We start from the raw sequence: 26,562 nt of genomic DNA on the forward strand, positions 1-26,562 counted from the left end.
AATAAATAAAATCTTAAAAAAAAAAAAAAAAAGATCTGAAATGCCATAGAATTAGAGACATTGGTTTATTCTTTAATTCTAATTTGGATTGGCTTTAAAAAGTGAATCAGTTTCTACTTTCAGTGGCAAAATATGATGTTTCTGTTGGAGAAGGAATTGGTCTATTTTCTCTTTGAATAAAATCAGAATAGGACTTTGACTTCAAGTTGCAAAAAACCTATTGTCTCTTGACTCTAGGGTTATGGTAAAACATTGGAGCATATATAACAAAAAGATTACATATAACTGCAGAGATTTTATTTTATTTTTTTATTTTTTTATTTTTTTAAAAGATTTTATTTATTTATTTGAGAGAGAGAGCACGAGCAGGGTGAAGGGCAGAGGGAGAAGCAGACTCTCCGCCGAGCAGGGAGCCCGATGCGGGACTCGATCCCGGGACTCCAGGATCATGACCTGAGCCGAAGGCAGTCGCTCAACCGACTGAGCCACCCAGGCGCCCTAACTGCAGAGATTCTAAAATTTAGGTCTCTACAGATCGAATTGCCTTTTGGTGAATTTGATCAGATGAAAGTGGTTCCGTTTTATCCAGATCTTAGAAACCCAGAGCTATAGCACTGTACATTAAAAACAGAGAGGATGCTTTGGCATGTGCTTATGGTTTTAATACAACTTTGTGAGATTGTGTGTATGTGTGTGTGTGTGTGCATTTACATGGGTATGTATTTCTTGATGTATTATGTCGGTGTGTTCGTGTTTATATCTTTTTTATTTTATTTTTTTGGTGAAAGCTTAACTAGCTATGGGATGTCTGGGCTCTAGGTGCTGCAGGGGTGTTGTAAACTGTGCTGCTTTATTTTTACTGCTAAATAAAGCTACTGGTATAGTAATTTATGCTGCTCTGAAAATGTTCATTAAACAACTAAGGGATGAAGCAAGGAAACGGTTTTGTTATGAAAACTAGATTTTTAGTTTCAGAATTCCTTACTAGAGTGGACCTAGCCTGGGAGAGATGCTTGTGGCCTCTAGTTTAAGAAAACCGTAATTGCCGAAGGCCTCCCTGGATTGAATGTTCCCTGTTCATCGTTCACAGATGGCAGCAGCCCAACCAAACTGGGACACCGAGTCATATTAGCCCAGAACAGGTGCCTGTTTCTTTCTCCAGAAAACTGATTCAGGGGCTCATGATTACGTCACTTTTAAATACCTTATGTTTTATAAAAATCACTTTGTACTTTTCAGAGCCCTGTCCACATATATTACCGTATAATCCTTTAAAAACACTGTGAGAGGAATGAAATACATGCTATTGTCTCCATTTCACAGATGAAAAAATTCAGAGGCAGAGAGGTGTCTTGATGCCTCAGATCACAGCTAGCGAAAGGATAGACTAGACACTGGAACCCTGGTCTGCTGACTCCTGGTCCACAGCGCTGGTCAGTGAACCATTGTGGAGCACTCGAGCATTACAGCCGTGGAGTGTTCTTTTCCTTTCATGCCCAGCCTCTTCTGACCAACACCCATGCACACAAATAATTAACACTCCCCTGGAAAGTTCTAGCACATTATTTTAAATATGTGTAAGGTTTTATTAAGAATACATGGCATTGCACTGGTGGTTACACAGTTCTTCTGTTCTGAACTTTCATAATGTCCTTGTGCCGTTCCTTCTTTATTAATTTAGATTATAGTTATGATATAAATCTTAAATGACATTTGATGGTAGACTTACTTACTTAGTGGCACAGTTCATCCTAACCACCATTCATCATGATAAAGGTGGTTTGAATCTTCACCTCCTTGAAAACTGTACTAGTGATTCTCACCTGGTGTCCCATCAGTGAACATGGTTTGTAATGTGTGCCCTGAAAAATAAAAGTTTAATGACAGCTGCCTATTATCTGACAGGCAGCTATATATTTTTCTAGCATGTGTCATTTGGAAATTGGCCCGTCTGGCATATAGTTGCCCAGCTTTGCACTTGGTGTGAAGAAGCGGCTATCAGAACCTTTGTATTCTGTTATTTTATGAGCTCTTTGCAGTGTTTCTCATGTAGCTGTCACAGTTTTTATATTGCTTGTGAGCATTCCAGATTGCAGTTTGTTGTAAGTTTTTGTTCCAGTTAGAAACTGCCTATTTTTTTTTAAAGTGCATATTTCTGGAAGTTGACAATTATTTTTATTTCCTTGTTTGAAAGTACTTTGTTATTTTCCAGCTGTATGATAGAGTTCACTTTCGTCATTATTGTGAACATATTTTTTTACAAGATGCTTTTTTTCGAGAGAATTTGTTACATCCACATTAGCAGAGCATTATTAGAATGGACTGATAGGGATCAAGGACTTTAGTGGCCTTGGCTAAAGTTACCAATCTGTTGCAGTGATAGTAGTTGTTTATCTTAATCTTTCTAGTTTAACCTCTCTCTTCTCTTGGCAAAATGAATAAAAAAGATTTTTAAATCAGTGCAGTGGGTGAACTGTTTCACCCCCAACTATTATACAAGAGATGCAGAAAACTAGTAGTAGAATCACTCTTCATTGATTTATTTTGGCTTTAGGTCTAAGTCATAAGACTTGGTTTTGCTACATGAAATGTTGTGCCTTCCAAGCAAACTAGAAAATAACCATATTCAAAGTCATTGATTTATTTGGTTTTAATGTGATGACGTTCAGCTTCGATGTGGTTATCTGCTGTGCAGTGGGATGACGTGGGACTAGATAACTAGCTAGAACTTGTGTCCTTGCTCTGCCCTTCACTGTGTGAGCTTGAGCCAGTCCCTCAGCCTTTCTGTTCTGAAATTGTAAAAGGGGAACTGTCTGAAGATCTATTATTAGTTGTAGCAATTGCATGAGGTCATCCATATAAAATAAGCCTGTGGCACAGTGCCTGACCCATATTAACCGTATTATTAACATTAGCCGTTAATATCCCTAATAAGCCATACGCGCATCAACCATAAGTAGCTTTTTAACAGAATAAAGCCCTGTAAGCATTGATTTGATTCACTTTCTGAACTTGATTACCGATATAAAAATCCTGAATTCTAAAAAATGCAGAATATGACTCATATTCTCATTACACCATATGTTGTCTCTACTGAAGGTAGAACATCCAGGAGAGAATTGAGCTCCTCTGTGTTGCGGTATTGGTTCTTGTTGCCTTCTCATACCACTTCGCTTGGTCTTTAATCTGATGTGTAGGCTGAATTAACCAAATCCTTATCTTCCTGCTGGCTGTACGGTAGGATAGCCTTCGGCAGAGGTGCAGGTGCTCTGCCCCTCCCACGGCGCGTGCCTCCCTGCTCCATCTCTGTGGTGACCCTTCACCCCCACACGCATGCTCGCTCCGTCTCGAGGCTTTGCAGGTATGCAGGTCGAAGAGGGTATTTGGGCTGCTTTTCCAAGGTAAAAAAATTCCTTACAAAATACAGAATGATTTTTTTTTAAGATTTCATGTTACTTTTTGTGAGATTTTATAACTTCTGATCATTTTGCATAAAAACCAAATAAAAGCACTAGTCTAACAGAGAAATGCCTCTGTTTTCTCATGGAGCAAAATAAACACATTTCAAATTTGCTCCCCTAAAGAAAAAAAAAACATTTTACTGATTTTGGCATTTAAAAACCATGTTAGCCAACAAACAAAACTCTTCTATGGCTAAAATATAACGGTGTCTTTGGGTTTCTTGAGCTGGAGCAGCCGCATTTAGCCTGTTAGTAGGACATTTTTTCTTCTCACCCTTCTAGAAGGGTTAAAAGAGCTGGACTAATGAATTATTGGTGTGAGAGACTTTGACTTTCCTTTTCAGTATCCTGATTACTCTTACTCCCTGGATAATCTTTTTAAGAATTATTTTCCGTTAAACAAGACAAACTGCCTAATAGGAGGGTTTGTCATCGTACATCATTGTGTGATTTTCATTTAGACCTCATGATGTGCAGTGCGGTTATATCTGCTTATTGATACTAAGTAAAAGAAAAATGTAAGCTGCTAGGTTTTCCTAGTTGCTAGAGAGTCACAAGTTATTGCCAGGCCCACTTTGAGTTACAGGAGGCCTCACAAATGAGAAGATCATGCTTTAGATAAATTGCTGTTCCCATGTAAGATGGTCCCTAAATTCCTATTTATTGATTTTTAAAAGCCTAAATAAGTGAATGCTATATATTCACAAAGCTGCAAATACTATTCATCCTAGTTTAAATACTTAAAAGAGAGTAACGTGATTTAGCCTATTGAGTTAAAATATTGCCATCCTAATGATTTGCTCTTTTTAACTGTTACCTGCTACGTTTGCAGTAAAAGTATTCTTGTTTGTTAACTACAGCTTCAAAAATTGTAGGGACTTTATACCATATAGATGTCACACATTTCAGTTCTTTAATTGGGCAAGGAGAATTATCCGTACTTGCTTAATTTTTTCCTTGACTTTTTAAAATTATCTTATGATCAAATGTTGCAACCAGTTTTAAGGCTGGTGTTACAACTTAGTAAGAAACCAAGATTTTTACCTGTTAAATAGCATTTCGCACATTGGGCCATAATGTAAGATACCTTTGTTTTGAAAAAGAAGGCTCTTTGTTTTGTTTTGTTTTAAACTTTAATTCTACAGAAATGCATTCTTTTGAAGGGAATATATATGTTCTTTTTTTTTTTTTTTTTTTTAAGTGATCTCTACAGCCAGTGTGGGGCTTGAACTCACGTCCCCGAGGTCAAGAGTCATGTGCTCTTCTGATGAGCCAGCCAGGCGCCCTTCATCTTATATTTTTATATGTAATTATGTTTTGTACTAAGTGCAAGTATTAAGGTTTAGAGCATTATTCTTAGTATCCATTTTCATTATGATAATCTGAATTCTTTTCTCAAATAGGAAAAGTAAAGAGCAAACATAAAAGACAATGTGGGCAAGAAGGCCTTGAGTAGCAGATTTCAGGAGATCTGTTCTTTAACAAGTCTGATCACAGTTAACTGGCAGCTCTCAGCAGCCATTCAGTAACGTGTTATTGAACACCTACTCATGAGCAGGCTGGATATTTGCTAGTGAAGCAAATGAGAACAATCTCTGTTCTCATTGATCTTGCTAGTTGGAGGAACCTACATTAATAGGCAAACAGATAACTAATTACACGTGGTAAATGTTCTGAAGGACAAGAAAAGGAAGCCGTGAGGGAACAAGAGGATGGTCTGAGGAGGTGACCTGTAAGTTAGGACCCTGTGGGTGAGAAAGGGTCAGCCAGGTGAAGAGAAGTAAGGTTCAGCAGAAGGAGCACCATGTGTGCAGGACGTAGGTGGGGAGAAGCTTGCTGGAGTGTGGAAATTGGGGCAAATGAGAAGAGCGGTGGTCAGTCAGCAAATAGTTGTCGAGAACCCCTGGATGCTAAGCGGTTCCGGGGTGAGGAGACTCTTGCAGAAGGAACAGCTTGTCAGGTGGTCGCTGTGAAGATGGAGACGAGACTGGTGGCTTCAGGATGCACTTTGTAGGGAGAATCATGGGGATCTGACAGATTGGAGATGAGAGGAGTGAGGGGGAAGCAGACGTTAAGAGAGACTCGGCTTCTGATTTTAATGACTAGGTGGATGGTGGTGCTTTTTGCTGAAATGGAAAGATTGTGTGAGAGAGATTTGAGGGGGAAGATGAAGACTTTAGTTTGGACATACTAGGTAGAGATCTCTGTGAGACACAAAGATGGAATCAAGTAGACAGTTTGATACATGAGTCCGGAATCCAGAATGGAGCTTTGGGCTGTAGGTAGAAATTCAGGAGTAACTTGTATTCAGGTGATATTTAAAGTCTATAGAATGTGTACATTTACTCGGGAGGGTGTAAAAGAGAATAGGACTCAGGGTGGAGTCTTTAGGAAACTTCAGACCGAATAGGGCTCAGGATGGAGTCTTTAGGGACCTTCAGAGTGCTTGAGAACATTCAGAGAAGGGGATGCTGGCAGACATGGCCAGAGGGTAAGAGAATTTCAGGAACGTGTAGTACCATGGGGGCCAGAGAAGCGTTTTGGAGAAGAAACAAGTGGACAGTGGTGCCGTACAACACTGAGGTGTAGAAAGGCGAAGACTGACGTGTTCCTTGATTTTGGCAACAGGAAGGTTGTTGCTGACTGCAGCAGGTGACCTGGTAAGGGGGAAGCCTGGCTGGCAGGGCTCGAAGAGGGAAGAGAGGTGAGGAAGTAGAGAAGATTCAGTTGAGATTAATCTGACTGTTGTCATTTTCCTTTTGCAGTACTTTCAACCACCTGGCTTGGTAGGTTGGGTTTTTTTCAAGCCTTTTCAGAGTTCAAGAGGACATTGTGTTTATATTAACCAATTTCTTTGAATCTCACTGTCTCAGAAGCAGAGTTCATACCAGGTAGTGATGCTGTTAACGTTAGGCCAGGCAAACACAGAAGAGTTTTTCATTTTGTACTTGATTGTTTTACTTATGACCATTTTCTGTTTAGTGAGGGCAATAACTTGATCAGTTAAACACGTTCATTCCTTTGTTCCTTCAGCAGACATGTATTGAATACCTGCCCACACCTATGTTCTGGACTGAGTAGGCCCTGGGGACTCAAGAACTGCATGTCTGGCTGCCTTAATGGGGGCTCTCAATCTGGTGGGAGCCAGAGTCAACCCACGGTGGTTGTCAGTGAGATGGGAAATGCTGTAGTGTACTGCATGTGCTGCTTTCCTGCCAAGCGTAGGCAGAATCACTAAGTGTTTACTAACCTAGAAAAGACCTTAGTGGGTCCAGTCCACTTTATTTTGTACATAAAACATAGGTCCATAGAGGTTACGGTCACAGCTAGTTTTGATTAGAGCCACTATTCAAAGTCAGGGCTGTATGACTCCATTGCCCATGTCTGATACTCACTACCATGCTTTCCTGCATCCCTTAATAATATAATTAACTGAACAGTGATTTGGAAACAGGAACTGATACGCCAGTATAAATTTTGAACTATTTCTCACATTCATCGGTATTTAGAAACATTCACAGGTTGCATTGCTTTGCTGTCTGACATGACTGATTGGATCTGGGGAAAGGAAAGGTAGTTAATGCTCTTGTAGGCTGTGTGGAGCTTCTCTGTTGACAAGAGAATTTGGGATGATGGATTGAACACTAAAATGGAATAAAGTGATCAGGATTTTCCTCTCATCAGCTGTGTGATTTTAGGCATAGAATTACTTTATTAATGTTGATTGTTAATTAATGTTGCAATTATTGCATAATTTTTGAGTTGTGGGGATTTCAAGATGCATTGTAGCACATCATCATAGAACAGAACTTTCCATCTGGTGTGCATTCACAAGGACTCTTACAGGCCCCTCTATTTAGATAGCAGGGGAATTGAAACTGTATTTGGGAAGTATGTCCTGTGTTGGAAGACTATTCTTTTTTCCTTTTTTTTTTTTTTTTAACAATTGAGGTCATCTCTTTTTGATAAAAAAAAAAAGTTCTGAAGATTCTAGTTCTGGCAAAACTTGATGTTTCTTTATATGTTACCGGGATTGTACATGATTGATCCTTTTCAAAAAAGTATTTTAACTTCAAAGAATTTTTTCAGAGCTCAAAACTCTAAGCTCTTTAGTGTAATCATTAGGTGGAAACTGAAAAATAGGAAAGTCATTTTGTTTTTGTTTTTTGAGGAAATTATTTACAGGCTCCAGAATCCAAACTAGCTTTTTTTAAAGTTTAGATTTTAAAACATATATGTCCATTGTAGAAAATCATCCAGCTAGCCCTAACCACTATTTTAAGACATCTTTGTTGATTTTGGTATATTTCCTTCTGATATTTTTTTTGTTTTTTTGTTTTTAATTTTTATTGTTATGTTAATCACCATACATTACATCATTAGTTTTTGATGTAGTGTTCCATGATTCATTGTTTGTGCATAACACCCAGTGCTCCCTGCAGAATTTGAATATAGTATTGGAGGTGGAGATAAACTTTTCTGTACTTTCTGTACAGTTTTATATCCTGTTCATTTAATGTTGCAATGTTAACATTTCCTGGAGGAGGTGATTTTCTCAGAAAACTGGTAAGGCATTCTTCTAGAAATGGATGTGAATTTTTAACTTAAATGTAAAATTTTTTCCTGTATATATTTTTTTTATGAACAAAAGGTGGTGGTGCTAAATGGTAACATGGAATATGGGCTAAATTTTACCATGTTGCTACGCAGTTGAACAGCATTATATACAATGTCGGATCTAGCCCTCCGTCTCTGCCATACTAAACTGCCTCTTCACATTTAAAATCTGTATTTAGGGGCACCTGGGTGGCTGAGTCGGTTAAGCGTCTGCCTTCGGCTCAGGTCGTGATCCCAGCTTCCTGGGATCGAGCCCCTGGTCCAGCTCCCTGCTCAGCAGGGAGCCTGCTTCTCCCTCTCCTTCTGCCCCTCCCCCTGCTTGTGCTCGCGCTCTCTCTCTCAAATACATAAATAAAATCTTTAAAAAAATTAAAATCTGTGTTTAATTTTTGAGGGATGATTTTAAAAAGGAATGCTGACCTCCACTCTGAAACCTGTATTATTTTAAAGAAGGGGCTGTAGTTCTTATGTAGGGTTTAGAGAATAATTGATCCTGAAGATAACAAAATTGAACAGCTTGTATGTGTTAGGTACGTGCACATAAGTAGAAGATACATATGTATCTATAAGTACTTAGTAAATGTATGGCTAAACTTTTGTCTTTCTTCAGGATGAAATGTTCTAATAAAAGTAAGGTTCTTTTTTGTGATTTCTGTAGTAGGAGAATTACTAAACTGCATTATACGTGTGTTACGTGTGAATTGGAATTTGGTTAGACTACAGGAATACTCTTAGAAAACTATGATCATTAGCCTTAAATTTATTTTGGTGATAAGTCTCATTGAAAAACTGGTTGTAAAAAGGAACTTACTAATTTGTGAGCAATGGCAAGGAAGGGGCAGTTTACAAAATAAAGTGATAGCTTAGTTCGGTCCAAAAATTTCTTATTTTTAATCTTGTGCACTAGTTTGTTTTTACAGCTTATATGCAGGCAACATGGAAATTAATTGCCTAAATGAGACAAAACTTTTTTGGAGAAATTCTATTAAGGCTATTATAAACTATTTTAGATTAGTCTGGAAAAGTATTTACTTTGAAAAAATGTTTTCGAGTACTGGGGTGGTTTTTAATGTAACTGACTAATTTTTGGCTCTTTTGGAAGTTTTAAGTGGTACACATGGAAAACGCTGGCCAGAATTTGAAAATGCATTCAGTTGGAGTCCACTGAATATTGACCTGTTTTCCTTTGACAAAGAACAATAGCTTATATATTTCTAATATAAGTAAATGCTGTCTTGTTCCTCCTGAACCAAACATGCACGAGTGATAGTACTTCAGGTATGCTTTCGTAATAAAGAATGGTGTCATTATGACCCTCATTCCAAGCGTGCTGTGTATCACATCAGTACTTTATAATGCTTTTTTCCAGAGAAAAATGAATAGGGAAAGCCATTTTTTTTGAAAAAGAGTAGGTCATTTCAAAGACAGGAATAATAGTTCCTTTGTGAAGAACAGGCGAAAGGAGAATATTGGAAGGACGCTGAAGGAGAGAAGAGGTGAGCCTGCCCATGGCCAGCTCTGAGAACCAGGGGAAGGGTTTTGTGTGTGTGCCTCCACTGCGTGTAAAGCTAGCAGCCTCTTTATCGTGTTTTAGTTTGAAGAAAAAGATTAATGGAGGGAAAGACACGGAACCCTTTAGAGAGAGAGTGTATTTCAGCTATTTGAAATACGATGGTTTCAAGCTCTTCTTACTTCATTGTCATCTTCAAAGCTGTGAACAAACTCTTAAAATATGATTAGGCCAGGTTTTATGTTTACTGCCTTTAAGAAATTAAGTATAATGTTAGAATCTTAGATTTCAGATAAATAGCATGAGCAGAGTAGTATCATGGCAACTTTCATATTTTCATGTGAATATGTGAAGAGAATAGAGAAAGGACAAATAGGATGGGAAATTGAGTCTTTAAATAATAAAAAAAATATTATCTTCCGCCTTTGCTATTAGCCACATCCTTAGATTGAAATGAAGAGTCTTGATTCATTAACGAGCTTTAACCCCCAATTTTTCCGTTTTGTACCTTATTTATATTTGGCATTTGATTCTTACTGTAAACTTACATAAGTAAATGCTAGGTGGAAAGGCTTATATTGCTCAAAGTCTATTCATAGAATATTGCCCTAAAGTCTCCTTATTTAGATATGGCTTCACCATGATATTTGCAGGGTTTAAATTACTAGTATATACAAATATAAATTATTGATTTAAAAAAAACATATATGTCGAGTTGCCTGGGTGGCTCAGTTGGTTAAGTGTCTGCCTTTGGTTCAGGTCTTGATCTCAGGGTTCTGGGATGAAGCCCCCCTACCCCACCCCATGCGCATGCACATGTACTCTCTCTCAAATAAAATCTTTTTTAAAAAATTAAAAAATAGGGGCACCTAGGTGGCTCAGTTGTTAAGCGTCTGCCTTCGGCTCAGGTCATGATCCCGGGGTCCTGGGATCGAGCCCTGCATCAGGCTCCCTGCTCCATGGAAAGCCTGCTTCTCCCTCTCCCACTCCCTCTGCTTGTGTTCCCTCTCTCGCTGTGCCTCTCTGTCAAATAAATAAAATCTTTTTAAAAAAATTTAAAATAAAATAAAAAAACATAAAGGCCACTTTTAAAGGTGAGTGGATGTTTCCTTTCGAATAGATTTTTCCAAACATATGCTTAAAGAAGCCTACCTAATGAATATTCAGGAAACTTTGATCTGGCTTAGTTTGGGGGATTATAAGACTGATGAAAATTAATTGCACATTACAGGCACACCAAAACCTTACTGTGGCAATCGAGGCAGGACAACTCACAGGTATAATCAGTTTGAGGAGTAAACAGATTTCTAGTTTTTTCTCTTATCTCTTGATCCTTTTTCCTCTTTGAAGTATTCCAAACTTGCAAATGAAAGACTTAACATGCATGGAAAGTGTGTAAAAAGCTTTAAACCATTGGACTTAGCCATTTTAGAACACAGACATCTATTTTGTAGTTTACTAGTACTTCTTCAGGAAATGTTTTGCTGTTTATAGCATTTGAGTAGTGGTTGGTTCTCTGTATAAAGAGAAACTGGATATTAACTTTGAGTTCTCATTTTCAGAATCACATGTATACTTAGATTTCAGAAGAAGATTTCTCACTGCTTAATTACCTTGGTAGTATAGATTTTCTCTACTGTTTCTTGTGCTATCATGTTTATTTTTAAACAGAAAACTAGGGGTGGCTTAGTCGGTTGAGCCTCTGTTGATTTTGGCTCAGGTCATGATCGACCCTGCGTCGGGCTCCCCACTCAGCCGGGAGTCTTGCTTGTCCCTCTCCTCTGCGTTCCCCCTCTCTCGCACTGTCTCTCTCTCTCAAATAAATAGATCTTTTAAAAAAATAAAACTGTTTTAGGTAATGCTGGTCTCATAACTAAAAGGGCCTCCACACGTAAAAATGGGATACTTCTTAATTCACTTATTTTTTTCTAATTGACTTCTTTTTTCAGGGTGTTTTCTGCCACTTATAGGCACACTTAATTAGCCTGTAGTTAAATTCTAGACATTTTACAGGATTAAACAATGGCCGTTTATTTAGTCGTAAACTAAAATCTGATACATTACTTATACTTCACATGTGATTAAATTTTTTTTGCATGTGATTGAATTTTGTTTTATTTTTTCTAAAGATTTTAGTTATTCATTTGAGATACAGAGAAAGAAAGAGCATGAGCAGGGGGAGAGGCAGAGGGAGAGGGAGAAGCAGGCTTCCTGCTGAGCCAGGAGCCTGATGTGGGGCTCGATCCTAGGACCCTGGGAACATGACCGGAGCCGAAGGCAGACGCTTAACCGTCTGAGCCACCGAGGCGCACCGTATGATTGAATTTTATTTGACCTTTTCATCCCACAATGTACCTGTTTAACAGGTAAAAAGATAAGAGAGTGCTTCTTCCTTATTAAGCACCTTGATTTGCTTTATCTTATCATGCAAAGTTTAAATGTCTGTTGTAGGAGCAAATTAGTTTTGTAGGTTTAATTGAGGTTCCAAGTTCTTTAGGATCCTATACTAAAATATAAGTAGTGGTTCTACTCATTTTTCTCATTTGTGCTTTTATAGCATTTTAACATTGTAATACTTGGATTACCAGGTTCATCAATTTTTGACCATAAAAATCTCAGGGAGTTAGCTCTGAAGGCTGCAGACTCTGGCGGACCTATGAAAATAGGCTCTAGGGATGTGGGAAGGAAGGCAGCTAGAATGGTAGTAAGGTACATCTGAGTGCCAAATCAGATGTAAAAAGAGAAAGGGAAAGCTCTACTGTACGCTTAAGTCCACTGTTTATGTCACAATTTAGATCTGTCAAAGGAAGGTCTGATGTTCTACTTGTAAGACATAGTTGAACAAAAGTGATACTTGAAACCTACTTTTACAATAAGAAAGCAAAGTAAGTTTCTAAACTAGTTTCTCGAGAGCCTGTTTTTGGAGGTTCTAGCAGGGGAGTGCAGCTACTTGTACACCCTTGACCAAAGAACAGTCCTCCTCTATCGGGGAAGGTCGTCCTCCTGGAGCTTGCAGCTTCGGGAGGGACACACATGGAGTGGTGAGGGAGGAAGGGGACCCCTGCCTAGCCGGCCAGATCTGCTGAATCAACCGTGGCCATCAGTGGGGTGACAGATGTCACAGCCAGATCGCTCTCACGTCCTCTAATCTAGTTTCTTAATATTCTTGGCATTTTTGCAAGGCTTAAAAAACACAACCGATTTGGTGTAATCAATACCAAAAGTCATGAAAATGTTGATGTAGAATCCAATTTTGAGTAAAATGGGTGTCCAGATCTGAACTGACGCTGGACTGACTACATTAGAGTCCCTTCTTTTAGAGCTTATGTTTTTGTTTTGGTAGATTTGTGGTGGACCTGGGAATCTGCAGTTTTTTAAGAAGATTTATTTAGAGAAAGACACGGGGCTCGGGGCTTGATCCCCCGACCCCAAGATCAAGACCTGAGCTGACATCAAGAGTCAGACGCTTAACCAACTGAACCACCCACCCCACAGTCCCCTTCCGGCACCCAGGGATTCAGTATCTTTAACAAGTCCATTAGAAGTGCTAACGCAGTGCCAGGTTTAAGACCATCGTGGGTCTAGAATGGAGTCAAAAAACACTGTTTCTGAAAAGGGCCGGTAGTAGGAGTATGATATTTTAGACTTTGCATGCCAGCAGACAAAATCAAGGGCATTATGTAGGTATTTGTATACAAAGAGGAAACAAATTTCCACAAGTTTTTTATGGATGAAATTCAAAATAGAATAATAAAAATTGTATACAGTATTTTGTAGTATATAGGCTTACTAATGAGAAGAGTGGGATTCTTTTGGAGATGAATAACACTTTGCTTAATTGGGGTTCAAATTTTAATGTTCCCTATCATCAAAATAAGTTGCAAATGTTCGTTTATGCTGATCTGTAGTGAGATTTTATACATTTCATCCTTGAAAAAAATGTCTTTTCATACAGATAGGTACTGCCAAATGAACATATGATGTTTTAAAATTTTTTTTAAAGATTTCATTTATTTGAGAGAGAGCAAGTTGAGAGCACAAGCTGTGGGGGAGGGGCAGAGGGAGAAGCAGACTCCCCGCTGAGCAGGGAGCCCCACCCCGGGCTGGATCCCAGGACACTGGGATCATGACCTGAGCTGAAGGCAGACACTTAACTGACTGAGCCACCCAGGCGCCCCTGAGCATATGATTTTAATTGAGCATAGTTATTGCTTGGAAGGCATTTATAGAATTCTGTTAGATTCTTCTCGATGTTTGCCTCTTGGCATGTCATTTACATTGCAAATTATCCATTTCCAGTTGGTGGTTAGGTGGAAGCTCCTCACTGTAATTAAGTGGATTTTAAAATACGAAAATATCCTTTGTTACTTACATTGGGGTCTGAAGGATGCTGCAGGAACTATAGTTTGATTTTGGAAAAATACGTGCTGCAAATTTGTGTGAGGATGGAGGTCTCACTTCTTGTTTTAACTTTTGACAGCAAAGAAATTATATAAAACAGTTTGACATCGCTTATGATTAAAATAATGCCAGTTGTTGAAATGAATTACCACAGTATAAGTTTTGCAAAAACTGTTTTGCTTTTTAATGTGGGGCTGAATTCCTTAAGATATATAATCAGGTCTTCCCTAAAGTTAATTTCCAAAGCCATTCATGGTCTGCATTAGTGATTGAAAGTCATTATTTGGAAAAATTCAGTTTCATCCATTAGTTCCAAAAATCTCAGTAAAAATTTACCTCTGCTAAGCTCTTGAACTGTGTAATAGGACAAAACAGCATATTCAGCTTCTATTTTTTACAAAAATTCATGGAACTGATGACAGATAAGTCCATGGGAAGTGAATTAAATTTATTATTGACACTTCTCTGGTTCAGAAACACATGATAGACCCATCTGCTTCCCACAAAGTACCGAATCACGCAATGCGCAATCATTTTTAGTCTTTCTAAATTTATCTTTTTTCTGCTGTGCACGTACTTTTACTACTGTCAGTTGTAACACACCCTGGCATATTACAGTTTAGGTTATATTGCTTTAGAGTTTTCTCAGCTTCTTTGAAAGTAGTCTCATCTGTAGTTCTCCCACACAGACTGTTCGGACAGGCTAATTCTTCAGTCCCTTCAGACTTGGCGTTGATTCCTGGAGTAAACAACCACTCAGCAGTAAATGGTAGTCCTTGCTTGGCCAGCAAGCATGAACCACTTGGAAACTGACTTTAGTTCTATTTCCATCTTTTACTTTTGCAAAGCAATCCTGCTGTGATGAACTATTCCCCTTTTAAAGTTTGTGATTTTTTTTTTTTTTTTCCTGTCGCTTTCCTGTGAGTTGGGATTATTTTGAAGAGTGTTTAGTCTGGTAATATGGACGTACATTGTATTCTCTTAGCATAGCCACGGTGTCACTGCATAATAAACACAGTGCTTTTCCATCAAATTTGGTGTATCAGAATTACCCACATTCCATTATGCCTCAAAAGTGGGACATTTGAAGTCCTCTTTTGCTTTTTGTTCTGATGGATATGCACTAGTAAAAAAAAAAAAAAACAGTCATGCTATGGCCCCCCCGGCGACATGTGAGACATTTTCAGGCTGTAATTGCGTCAGGGCAGCATGTCGTGCAAGGTGAGGAGAGCTGCACATGCAGCCTGTGTCGTGACCGCTCGTGGCCACTGCGGTGTAGAGCACCCTGGCCAGTGCGTAGGCAAATGAGCGAGGTCCTGAGCCGATACAGGGTATTTATGGACACTGAAATTTGAATTTCATGTCATTTTCAGATGTCATGAAGTATGCTTTTGATTTTTTTTTCCCCCAACCATTTAGAAGTGGACCACACAGAAACAAGCAGTGGGCTGGATTTGGCCTGCTGGTCATAGTTGGAGGATCCCTGCTCTAGAATATAGTTATGTAAGAGGAATACTCGAGTAGCTCTCAACCAGCCTTTCCTTCTGCCATAAGAGCACTACCACTGCTGTACTTGCATAGATTTTTCCTAGAGTCCTGCAATGAGGATCATTTTTTGAAAGTTCCTGTTACACATTGCCAAGCTGCCTTATCTAGAATATGCATGCCTTGCTTTTTAAAAATCGTATTTAAGTCCAGCTTAAATTCCACATCCTTTTAAAGTTGTAGATTCTAAATGCTGTCTTTTATATATTTTAGCTTTGCAAAAGAGAATACTGAATACATCTGTCACTTGTTCAGTAACTGGACAAATAAACTGCCAAGCTTTCCATACTATGACTGCACATTTGTTTAATAAAAATTACATTCTCATTTGTGTTCTCAGCTTCTCTGTTACCTTTAAACTCAGGGCCTCTGACTTCTTTTATCCCAAGCAAAGAAAGAATCTTTGTAACACATCATTCTTGTGGATGGGGGCTGGATAGCATTGAGGCCATTCGGAGTTTAGACGCAACTTAACAAAATGCAGTTTGTAGAACTAATAGGATTTTTTAATTCACTGGGACACTGGAGCTTAATGACCTCTCTTATCATTTTGTTCTTGAGGTAACTTAAGCTGAGTGGTACTATCTTGTGTCTAGAACCCAGGCCCACTGGCTGCTATGCCATACCTAGACAGTTCTGTCAGTGTTGCGAACAGAGGAAAAAAGGACTAAGGGATGACATGAAACATCTCACATTTTAAAAGTCGTAAGTGTGACTTACTGCTTTTCTTTGCAGTTTTATGAAAATTTCTCTTTAGTAACATAAGACAGCCTGAGGAAGGTTCTAATAGCGTCTCAACTCTAGTTATAACCAGCAAAAAGTGAGTGTTAGACTCATGATATTTCTTGCCTGATATGTGGAATTATTTACTTCTGTATTAGCCAGGAGACTAAGCAACAACGTAACTTGAATAATGAGTCACAACAAAAGCGGACTTAAGAGTAATAGACGCAGAGAGATAGGGAAAGAAGAACTTAAATTTAAATCAATTGTACAAACTGAAATTGTTGCGTAGAGCAGAACTTCAGTAATTATCCATGAAACCACGAAACTTCCTCATTTTATTGACGGTTAAACTGAGGCCTGGAGAAGTTTAGAAACTTGCCAGATTAGTGTTAGAAAAGGACTGAAATTCACATATTTTCCTTAACGTTAATAGTAGACAACTAGAAGACTTTTTGATCATTTCTGGAACTGTTAGGAAAAAATATTTGAGGGAAATTTCCCCCTGGTAATTCATACTTCATTCACCACTTTGGGGGAGGAGAGAGAGGAGGCCACCAGGTGCTGGGCACTGAACTAGGTATAAAATTTGCCTAGAACCAATAAAGCACGAACAGAAGGTGACCTTCAGAAGCTCTTGGGCTTACTGAGAACAGAGACTCCAGTATTCATTTTCCATGTCCTTCATGATTAGATTGCAAACAACACACGTTTTATATTTTTTAATTTGGGATTTTTTTTGAGATTGTAAAAAGACAGGTTTTCTCTCTCTCTCTCTCTCTTTTATTTTTTTGTTTCCCAGTAACACCCTCTAATGCTACTGTGGGAAATTTCTCCTATGATAGTATTCATCTTTTTATAGCACACACGTGTTTGCACGTGCTCGTGTGTGTCCGCGCGCGCACAAGTGCGCACGTGCTCATGTCTGTGCATGGGTTTAAAATGGCTTGTTTCACAGTAGCTTAATCTGGGGGGGGCCTGACCTCTCAACAGAAGGAGGCTTTAGTTTACAGCCATGCACATTAAAAGGTACTAAAGCCATTCTTGTGTCCCACTCTCGGTTTTCTACGTAATGGAAGGATCAGTAGTATCACCTATGGTCTAAAATGGTGAATTAACATCGTTTTTTTATGTTTGGGGAGTTATTTTCACCATAATGTATTTTTCATAGGAATAATATGTTATTTACACTCCTTGAATAGATAATCACTGAGTGGTAGTGGAGAAGGCAAAGCGTAGTCACGGTATAATCAGTTGGTGGTAGGGACTTTAAATACTAGAGATAACCCACATGTTCAAATGTGTGAAAGTGAATTATAAATATTTTGTACAGTCTCAAGTGCACAAAGGACTGTGTAAGTTACACTGATGAAACTTCCTTCAGTAGAAGTTGAAATTTAACAACGGAGCACATGCATATTTCTCTAATTATTATTATTTGATTTGGGTGAGATTATGAATTCCCAGTAAACAGAGAGGCCTGTAGTAATTTGAACCTAAAAGATCTCAGATCCACTCTTAGGGAATGCACTTAAATCAGGACACATCAGGGAAAAGAACTTCCGCTTTTTTAATATTTATAGTACCAAGAGAAGAACAAATAGGAACAATTTTCTTTTCCTTCTTTCTTTTTTTGAAAAGAGAATTTAATCGCTCCTTGAGCTACAAAGTTACCTTTTCCATATTTAAATAGAATAGTTAAAGCATACATAATACAGACCCATTCTTACAAATCCTTGAGTCCAGATTTGTTGATGGAATTACGAATTTTTTGGATTTCAGAAAGATAATACAGTGCATGTACTGTTTATTATGTAAAATCCATTGTTTTGCAGCACAACGTGTGAATAGTTTTACTAAGTGGGAGAAATAAAGACTGTAAAGAACCTAACGTCAATTCAGGTCAAGTTTTGCTCCCAGTTAAGTGTTGGAGCCAAGCTTACCAAAAAACTTGTAGATAAGGGGTTGTAATTTCTTTGTAACCTTCACTTTGTGATCTACTACTTTAATTTAGCATCTAATGGTGTAAATATTTCATATGTGGCAGTTATATCAAAATAATTATTATTCGATGACATATAATGTTGTTATATTAGTATACCAAAATTTATTAAATCATTCCCCTAATGATAAATGGAAAAATGGACTTCCAAATCTTGCAATCATAGGTAGTGCTGAGTAAAATATCTTTTTGTTTGTAATGTTTTGTTTATGTTGAATAAATTCCTTAAAATGGGTAAAAGTTCATTAAAAGTTTTCACCCACACTACTCATAACTTTCTAAAAAGTTTGAACTTACAAGGTCACTAGAATGAGTATACCAGCCTCTCTGTACCCTCAGAAACAGTGGGTTGGTTATAAACATGTACTTTTTGAAAGTGGAAAGGGGGAGCTTGCTGCTTTAGACAGTGTGCTCATGTTAAGGTGACTTTAACTTTCATTTATTTGGCCATGAATTAAGATAAACAGCAGTACTAATTGAAATAGGTTTTTGTGTAGTTGAACTTTTATTGTCAATTTGGATATGGAACCTGTCATTTTCTGTGCTGCACAGAGCCCCCTTGCTCTGGGGTGTCTGAAATGAGAAGCATCGGGGATCACAATGTGGAGCCAATCAGAGTTTGCACCTCAGTTTATTACAGACACATCTACAAAACACATCTCTGCTCTCGGCTTCAATTATTTTCATCATCATTTCACACTGTTGGGTAGGAGAGAGTCAGTAGAACCTTTGTGGCAGTAAGTAGTAAGCGTCTTAAAAATGTTTAACCTCTTTGCCTTACCAATTCTTCTGAGATCACTCAGGGCATAATTTAAGAGCACATACAGCTGTACTCAAAGCTGTTTATCACAACTTTATTTTTAAAATACTAAAAATGTTTACTAAAAATTTCAAATATTCAACATTAGATCAGCAGTTTTATTTAACTTATTACATAATAAATACTAGGAATTATTTTGACCATTAAATTTACTTAACAGTTATTTAAGTGGAAAAATCAGGACACAGACTTGTCTGTATTATTTCAACAGTGTTAAATATACAAAAAGGGATTGGAGGAAGATGTCCTCAGATGTTAACTGTGAGCCTCCCTGAGTGGTGGAGGTGATGGCTATTGCCTCTTTCCTCCTTTGTTCCTTTTACTAGTTATTAGTTTCCACAGTGAATTTATATTAAATCTAAAAATCAAGGAAAAAGCCAATAAATGCAATATACAACACTACCAGTCAAAAAACACCTTTTTTAGAAATTTGCTAAATTTCATTTAAGGTATCTGACGTTACATTAAGTATTTAATATACACGTTACTGAAAGGAAAACAGTTTTGTGAGTCAGACTCAAACAGAGTGACTATCTCTTATCATATTTGTCCAAGAGACTCTACTTCAGTATAACGGAATCATTATTTGTTCAAATTTTACTTTTTAAATACTTTTGGGTTGTACAAACAGTTCTATAAGTAAATAATTGGGATTTATCGATTAAGCCCAGATTCCCTTTAGCCTGTAGATCTCGGTCAAAACACAGAAACATTAATTTTTTCAGCAAAATTCATGCTGTAATGCAAAAAATATCCATACAAGTTTGCCCAGATAATCTCTTCATTAATCCAAAATGAATTCCTTGAAGGTTTTTTCCCATCTTGTAAAAATCATCTTTAGGTGCTGTAAATACTCTATAACGTGCAGAAAAAAGCAGAACCATCTATCACTGCTTACAATCATGAGGAAATCAGCCAGGCACTCCCCTCAGGCACCTCAGTACACCTGTGTACTTCTCCATGAAGACACCTGAAGGCAGCCGTGCTCAAAGTGTGTCCCACAGATCTCGGGGGGCTCCCAGACACCCTATAAAGGGAGTCTTCAAGTCAGCACTTTTCATAATGGTACTAAGCTGTTCTTCGCGTCTTCCCTGTGTTCACAGTGGCCCCGAGGGCACAGAGAGAACAGCAGTGGCTGTGAACAGCCAGCACCTTAGCACGGGGCCACGCATTGCCCTCCCCACCTTAGCACGGGGCCAGGCATTGCCCCCCCCACCTTAGCACGGGGCCAGGCATTGCCCCTCTCCACCTTAGCACGGGGCCAGGCATTGCCCCCCCCACCTTAGCACGGGTCCAGGCATTGCCCCCCCCACCTTAGCACAGGTCCAGGCATTGCCCCCCCCCCCCACCTTAGCACGGGTCCAGGCATTGCCCCTCTCCACCTTAGCACGGGGCCAGGCATTGCCCCCCCCCCACCTTAGCACAGGTCCAGGCATTGCTCCCCCCACCTTAGCACAGGTCCAGGCATTGCTCCCCCCAACCTTAGCACAGGTCCAGGCATTGCCCTCCCCACCTTAGCACGGGGCCAGGCATTGCCCCCCCCACCTTAGCACGGGTCCAGGCATTGCTCCCCCCACCTTAGCACAGGTCCAGGCATTGCCCTCCCCCACCTTAGCACGGGGCCAGGCATTGCCCCTCTCCACCTTAGCACGGGGCCAGGCATTGCCCCCCCCCCACCTTAGCACGGGGCCAGGCATTGCCCCCCCCACCTTAGCACGGGGCCAGGCATTGCCCCCCACCCACCTTAGCACAGGTCCAGGCATTGCTCCCCCCACCTTAGCACGGGGCCAGGCATTGCCCCCCCCACCTTAGCACGGGGCCAGGCATTGCCCCCCCCACCTTAGCACAGGTCCAGGCATTGCCCCCCCCCCCCCGCAAGGTTGTTGTGTCCTCACTGTCGTGCACTTGTGGTTGTCATTTCTCATACAGCCCCCACTGTCACTTAAGATTATCCCTAATTAAGCATTAAAAATTGTTTTAAATCCCGACCCTTGAGTCCACGTGGCTTTCCTGTTCTGTGTGATGGGCTGGGAGGCACATGGAAACACCCCTGCAGCGTTCGGACGCAGGGTGAAAAGCGCTTTTGCAACTGGTCGGATTGTGAGCTGAATCATGGAACACCGTTTTTACTCGAGAAACCAGCCAACTTACTCAGACTTGGGCATTGGACAGACATTTTTTACGAAAAAAAGTGAAGTTAGCCTATCACTTCAAGGAAAATACGGGAGAGTATTTGTTGCCATTGGTAAAGCTTGAGCTTTGAAGTGAAAATCAAAATTTTAGGAAAACTTGTTTTGGCCCACCACTGTGAGCTTGTCAGCTTCCCAATACTTAAGACTTCCGTGAGAGGTGAAAGAGACACTCATGACTACGATTTTCTTACTATGGTGTAATGAAACGTGCCAGCACTTGGAAGCTCTGCATTACTCAGTCACCCACCATGTTCCTATGACCGGGGCCTGGTGTTACAAAACAGTGGTCGGGTAAAAGATCCATTCTAAGTACAGGGTAAACCAGCGAGCTAACTTTTTTAAAACTACCACTTGTCAAGTTTTGGTATAGTAGCAAAAATATCTATAGTTGTCTGAAAATATTTTATTAAAATGCTCCCTTTGCAACTACATTTTTGTGAAAGGCCAGATTTTCTGTATATACTCAGCCAGGACAGCGTATAGTAGCAATTCAAATGCAGAAGCAAACGAGTATCTCATTGTCTTTTATCGAGCTATACTAAAATGTGTTAACATGTAATGGGTTTATTACTGATATTTTTAAATGAATTTTTAAATAAAATATTTTTTAAATTTCTTAGTTTTACTTTCTAATATGGTAAATATTAATAGCTATAACCCACATAAACAAGGTCTGTTTGGGATCCTCAAGAATCTTAAGATGTGTGAAGGGATTCTGAGACCAAAATAAATTGAGAAACTTCTGTAAGGTCTGTGACCCAGTGTGGTCCCGGAAGTCACCTGAACTGCAGAAAGTACTGGTCAGTTGCGCCCCCGCCCCCTAGCCCCCCAGCCTCAGATCAGAACCTGTAGTCAACCAAGATCTTCAGGTGATTTCTCCTACACATTAAAGAAGCACTGCCTCCAGGAAATTATGGAAGCAGCCACGGGTGGGGCGGGGGGCGGTGGGCACTGTGCTATGGTAATAGAAATCCAGCAGGAACAGAAAACACAGGGACAGCATCCTGGGAGAAAGACAGAGCCCTTGTTGCCCCAAATGGCTCCCCTCTTCTCTGTCTGTCCTCTGTTTAAGTATTTCCTCTTAGGAGTATATTCTAGATATTCGAAACTGACTGGAGGTTTAATAGAAATCTGGGCTCAGAGAGAGTAGGCTGGTCACTCAGGAAAAGACCTAAGGGAGACATGAAGCTTGCGTTATCCAGAATCTTCTGGAGCAAGGCGTGTCTGTCCAGGCAAGTGCCTGTTACTTACTGATTTTACAGTGTCCTCACCTCATCTCTGGTTTGCTCTTGTCACTAATGATAACCACCATTGGTATACACTTAAGGTAGAGAAATGTAGACAAAAAGAAGCCCCCTTAAATTGTATGTTTATCTCAAAAGCAATTTTCACCTTTTAATTACATCTTCCCTTTGGATACCTAGATCGTTTTGTCACTAGGCGTCCATGTAATCCTGTCCACACAGACGGTCGCTGGGGCACCGCCTCTGGAAGGCACTGGTGGAATTACCCAGCCTGTAGGGGCAGCAGCAGATACTGTGTACGTTCTTAGTGGGGTCGGTTGTCCGGTCTGAAATTTGTGACTAAGCGAACTGTGTTTAGATTAAGTGTACAGCCAGACAGTTTAATGTAAACTGCTGTAACAGTCTTAATTTCTAAGCCCTAATAACTATTTATTTTCTTCTTATTTTAGGGTGAATCTGTAAAATATTTCCTGGATAACTTGGATAAACTTGGAGAAGCAGTAAGTTGTTGTTTATGTTTATCGCCATTTGAAAGCAGTAGTCAGGATATTAGTGGGGAGGTTTAGAAAAATTATGTATTGAAATAGCTGTTGGCTTCTTCCTTTTTCCGAGGGGCAGTATTCCGACTCTTGCTGCTTCATTTTTTCTCCCTCTGTCATCCAGATCTCTGCCATTTCCCTGAGGAGTGCCCTGCCCACTAGTTCATGAACGTGAAACTGTTCAGAGAAAGAAGTTTATGTTTGAAAATCAGATTGCACATTATCTATTTTAGTTCAGGGTCTTCTGTGGTGGGGGGGTTGTTTTTTTTTTTTTTTGGTCAGCAGAAACAGAACACAGTGGGTTGATTGATTTCAAAACCTTTTAGCAAATGGTATTTTTCAGTTCAGAAAAGGCCTGCTGAAGAGACTCCACGAAGTAGGAGAAGGAGTCACCCTTGGAAGGAGAGTGGACGGTTTTCCTCTCGGCCGGCGCTGTGGCTGGCTCAGGCTGCCTGGGCCTCCTGCAGGCACGGCAACTGCTCTGTGTTCCGTGGGGTGGACGCAGGCCAAAGACTGGAAGAAGGCTTGCTGTGCTCAGAAAATGTTTGAATGTCACTGCCCTAGAGTCACGTGTTACCTTCTGGACTTACCGAAACATTATATGCCTCCTCTTAAAGCAGATTTCTGTAATACATGTTGATATAATCATACGGGTTCTTTGAAAGTCACTTTAAAAATAAAACCGAAAGAAAGCACAAAATGAAAAACCCATTGCAAGTAGGAAAGTGGCATACTGATATATCCAGGACATGTGAAAATGTACCTTCTTTTTGCAAGATAATTTTTACATTCTCTTATTTTGGATTTTGCTAAATTGTGCTTATCTCTAAGTCCTTAAACCAGTGTGTTTTTTCGCTTGCCTCTTTCCTAGACATGTGTATTCCAGAAGTTGGGATCTCCATATTAATGGATTTTTACTCACTCAGTCCACATCAGTGAAACTTTGTATTAAGACTTTATTTCATTGTCTCTTTTCCATCTGGTTAGACTGTGAGCCTTAAAAAAAAAGTTACATATAGGCCAAATGGAGAGAGCCCTAGTAAGAGTTATTTCATGTTTTCCCATCCAAACAGGGCTGCTTTGACCTGCTCTTCTCAATTTGCCTTTTCAGATAAGCTTTCCTTGAGCACACCATGCAAAGTAGGACCCTCCTCTTGTGTTCAGCATCAGCCCTTGCTTTTTTTCAAAGATCGCTGCTCTTTCTGCAGTTGGCTTATTTATTTATACGTTTACTCGTCTTTTACCTCCCTCTTGACATCAGAGCAAGGACCTCATCTCTTGACTGTGAAGAATTGAGTTCTTGAGGCCTAGTGACAATGCCTGGCATACAGTAGGCGCTCAGCAAAGGGGGAATGAATGACTCTTGAATGAATGACTCCAGGCCAACTCTAGGCAATCTGTACTAGCTGCTTAGAGTCTTAGGTTGAGAACAGTTCTGAGGCCACATCTGGAATAGAATGAAGAGTGCTGTGATCAGTAGGTGGGTGTAAAGGAGGGAAGAATAAATCTGGCTGTGCCACAGGTGGGCTGTTCCTTCTGTGCATGTCAGACAAGTCCCGGGATTGCATTTGCTTCTCCGTCTCTGACTGAAGTCGCGGGGCCACTGAAGCCCTGCTGTGTGCCCAGCCCCATGTGGAACAGCACAGGGGTGAACGACATGCGCTCTGCAGCCAGACCACCTGGGTCCCGAGCCCCGTTCCCTCACAGACCGGCTGTGTGTGACCACGGGCATCTCTGCACCTTAATTTCTTCACATCATGGGCATAGTAGGAGAGCTCATAGGGTTATGGGATGATTACATGAAATAAACCCCATGTCTTAGTCTGCTCAGGCTGCCGTGACAAAACACCACAGACTGGGTGGCTTCGATAGTAGACATTTACTTCTCACGGTTCCGGTGGCTGGAAGTCTCAGATGAAGGTGCTAGCGTGGTCATTTTCTGGGGAGGACTTTCCTCCTGGCTTGCAGACTGTGGCCTTCTCTCTGGGGCTTCTTCCCACGGCTCTTGCTCAGCGCATACGCATGGAGAGACAGACCTCTCGTACCTTCTTAGAAGACCACCAAGGTTGTCTGATTAGGACCCTACCCTGTGCCCTCATTTCACCTTAGTTATTATGTTCTATAAAAAAGCCCTGACCCAAAATACAGTCACTTTAGGGTTAGGGCTCCAGCATATGGATTTTGGGGGGACATAGTTCAGTCCGTAGCACTCAGTAAGGTATTCAGAATAGTGCCTTGCATGTAGTAGTAAAGGCTCGTTAGCTGTTTTGTTCTTTGAACCCTGTTTTTAAGGAACTCATTCTAGTCAGAGACAAAATTATAACATACATAAAACAAGCAGAGGACATAAATGATACTCATCGTGAAGACAGTATTAGTCCATAGAATGGAGAGAAATGTTCTGGCCGGGGAAGTGGGAGCTAGCCCAGAAGAATAAGGAAATCTGAACTGTCTGAAGGGGGAGATGGAGTTAGATACGTGTAAAGAGGAGATGCGGCCCACCGAGATGGGGGACAGCTGGATGTGTTTAATATCAGGAGGCACATCCATCTGACAAAGGACCTGTGACGTTCTTGGCTCTAACTTACATAAACAGATTTCTAGAAGGCAGTTGCTTGGGTCTGGACGCATTGTTCATTGTAGTTGCACAATTGTGCAAGTGAATGGTCATGTAATGGTACCAAGATGTGCAGCTTTGGGCAGGTCTTGACGCTAGGCTCTGTGGCAAGCTGGGCAGCATAGAGCAGAGTCTGCCGGTTCCAGAAAACGAGGAGTAAAGCGGGTCATGAAAGCCAGTCAGCAAAGTTCGGATCGGATGCAGTGAGGAAGCTCCTCGTAGGTTCTGAGGTTATGATGTAGGAGTGGGGCGAGTGGGGAGCGGCCGGCGGGAGAGTCGGCCTCACAGCTAGACCGTGTGGGCGCACTATGCCCAGCCCGGTTCCCGAGCACTTCCCCCGTTGAACTCATTTGGCCCTCATGTCGCCCTTGTGAATGTTATTGTCTGTATCTCACAGATGAGGAAGTGGAGACACAGGAGATTTAAGTGACTTGGCCAGGGTCACACAGCTAGTCTGTGAAGCGCTGGCTCTGGACTTCACAGTTCTCGAATCACTGTTGTTCCGCCAGACCAGTTAGCACTTGATTACATTGTCCTGGATTGGGGGCTTCATAGGAATTAGCCTTCAGCTTCCTAACCAGACTGTGAGCCTCTAAGTGAGGCAGTTGGAACTTGTAATTTTTATGGAATTAGAAAATTAAAAAACAACAACTCAGGGCTGGCTTCTTCCTGCGGCAGCTGGTACATGTGTGCGTGGCGTTTCTGGAAAGCACTTGGGCTCTAAGTGTCCAGGGTTGTCAAAAGGTTCATAATCTCTTACCTCACAATCTTAGTCCTGGTTATTTCGTCTCAGGAAGTAGTCCAAAAAGGGGGGCGGGGGGAGAGTATGTGTGTGAGAATTTTAATTGCAGAATTTTTTTTTAAGTAAAAAATTGGAAACAACCTTAGTGA

General features: G+C 40.3%; 1 protein-coding gene across 2 annotated transcripts in view; it reads left to right on the top strand.

Moving 5' to 3' along the window:
• The window catches only part of GNA13 (G protein subunit alpha 13), a 42,043-nt gene that overhangs the window by 8,225 nt on the left and 7,256 nt on the right, over positions 1-26,562 (top strand). For both annotated transcript variants that reach the window (XM_045888584.3, XM_064583105.1), the window contains exon 3: positions 22,965-23,015. In XM_045888584.3, the coding sequence (XP_045744540.1) occupies positions 22,965-23,015 (51 nt within the window). The remainder of the gene's footprint in view (positions 1-22,964; positions 23,016-26,562) is intronic.

This window comes from Mirounga angustirostris, unplaced genomic scaffold (genome assembly GCF_029215605.1).
Source record: "Mirounga angustirostris isolate CCGP_5_RB_7025 unplaced genomic scaffold, mMirAng1.0.hap1 SCAF_17, whole genome shotgun sequence".
Taxonomy (NCBI): domain Eukaryota; kingdom Metazoa; phylum Chordata; class Mammalia; order Carnivora; family Phocidae; genus Mirounga; species Mirounga angustirostris.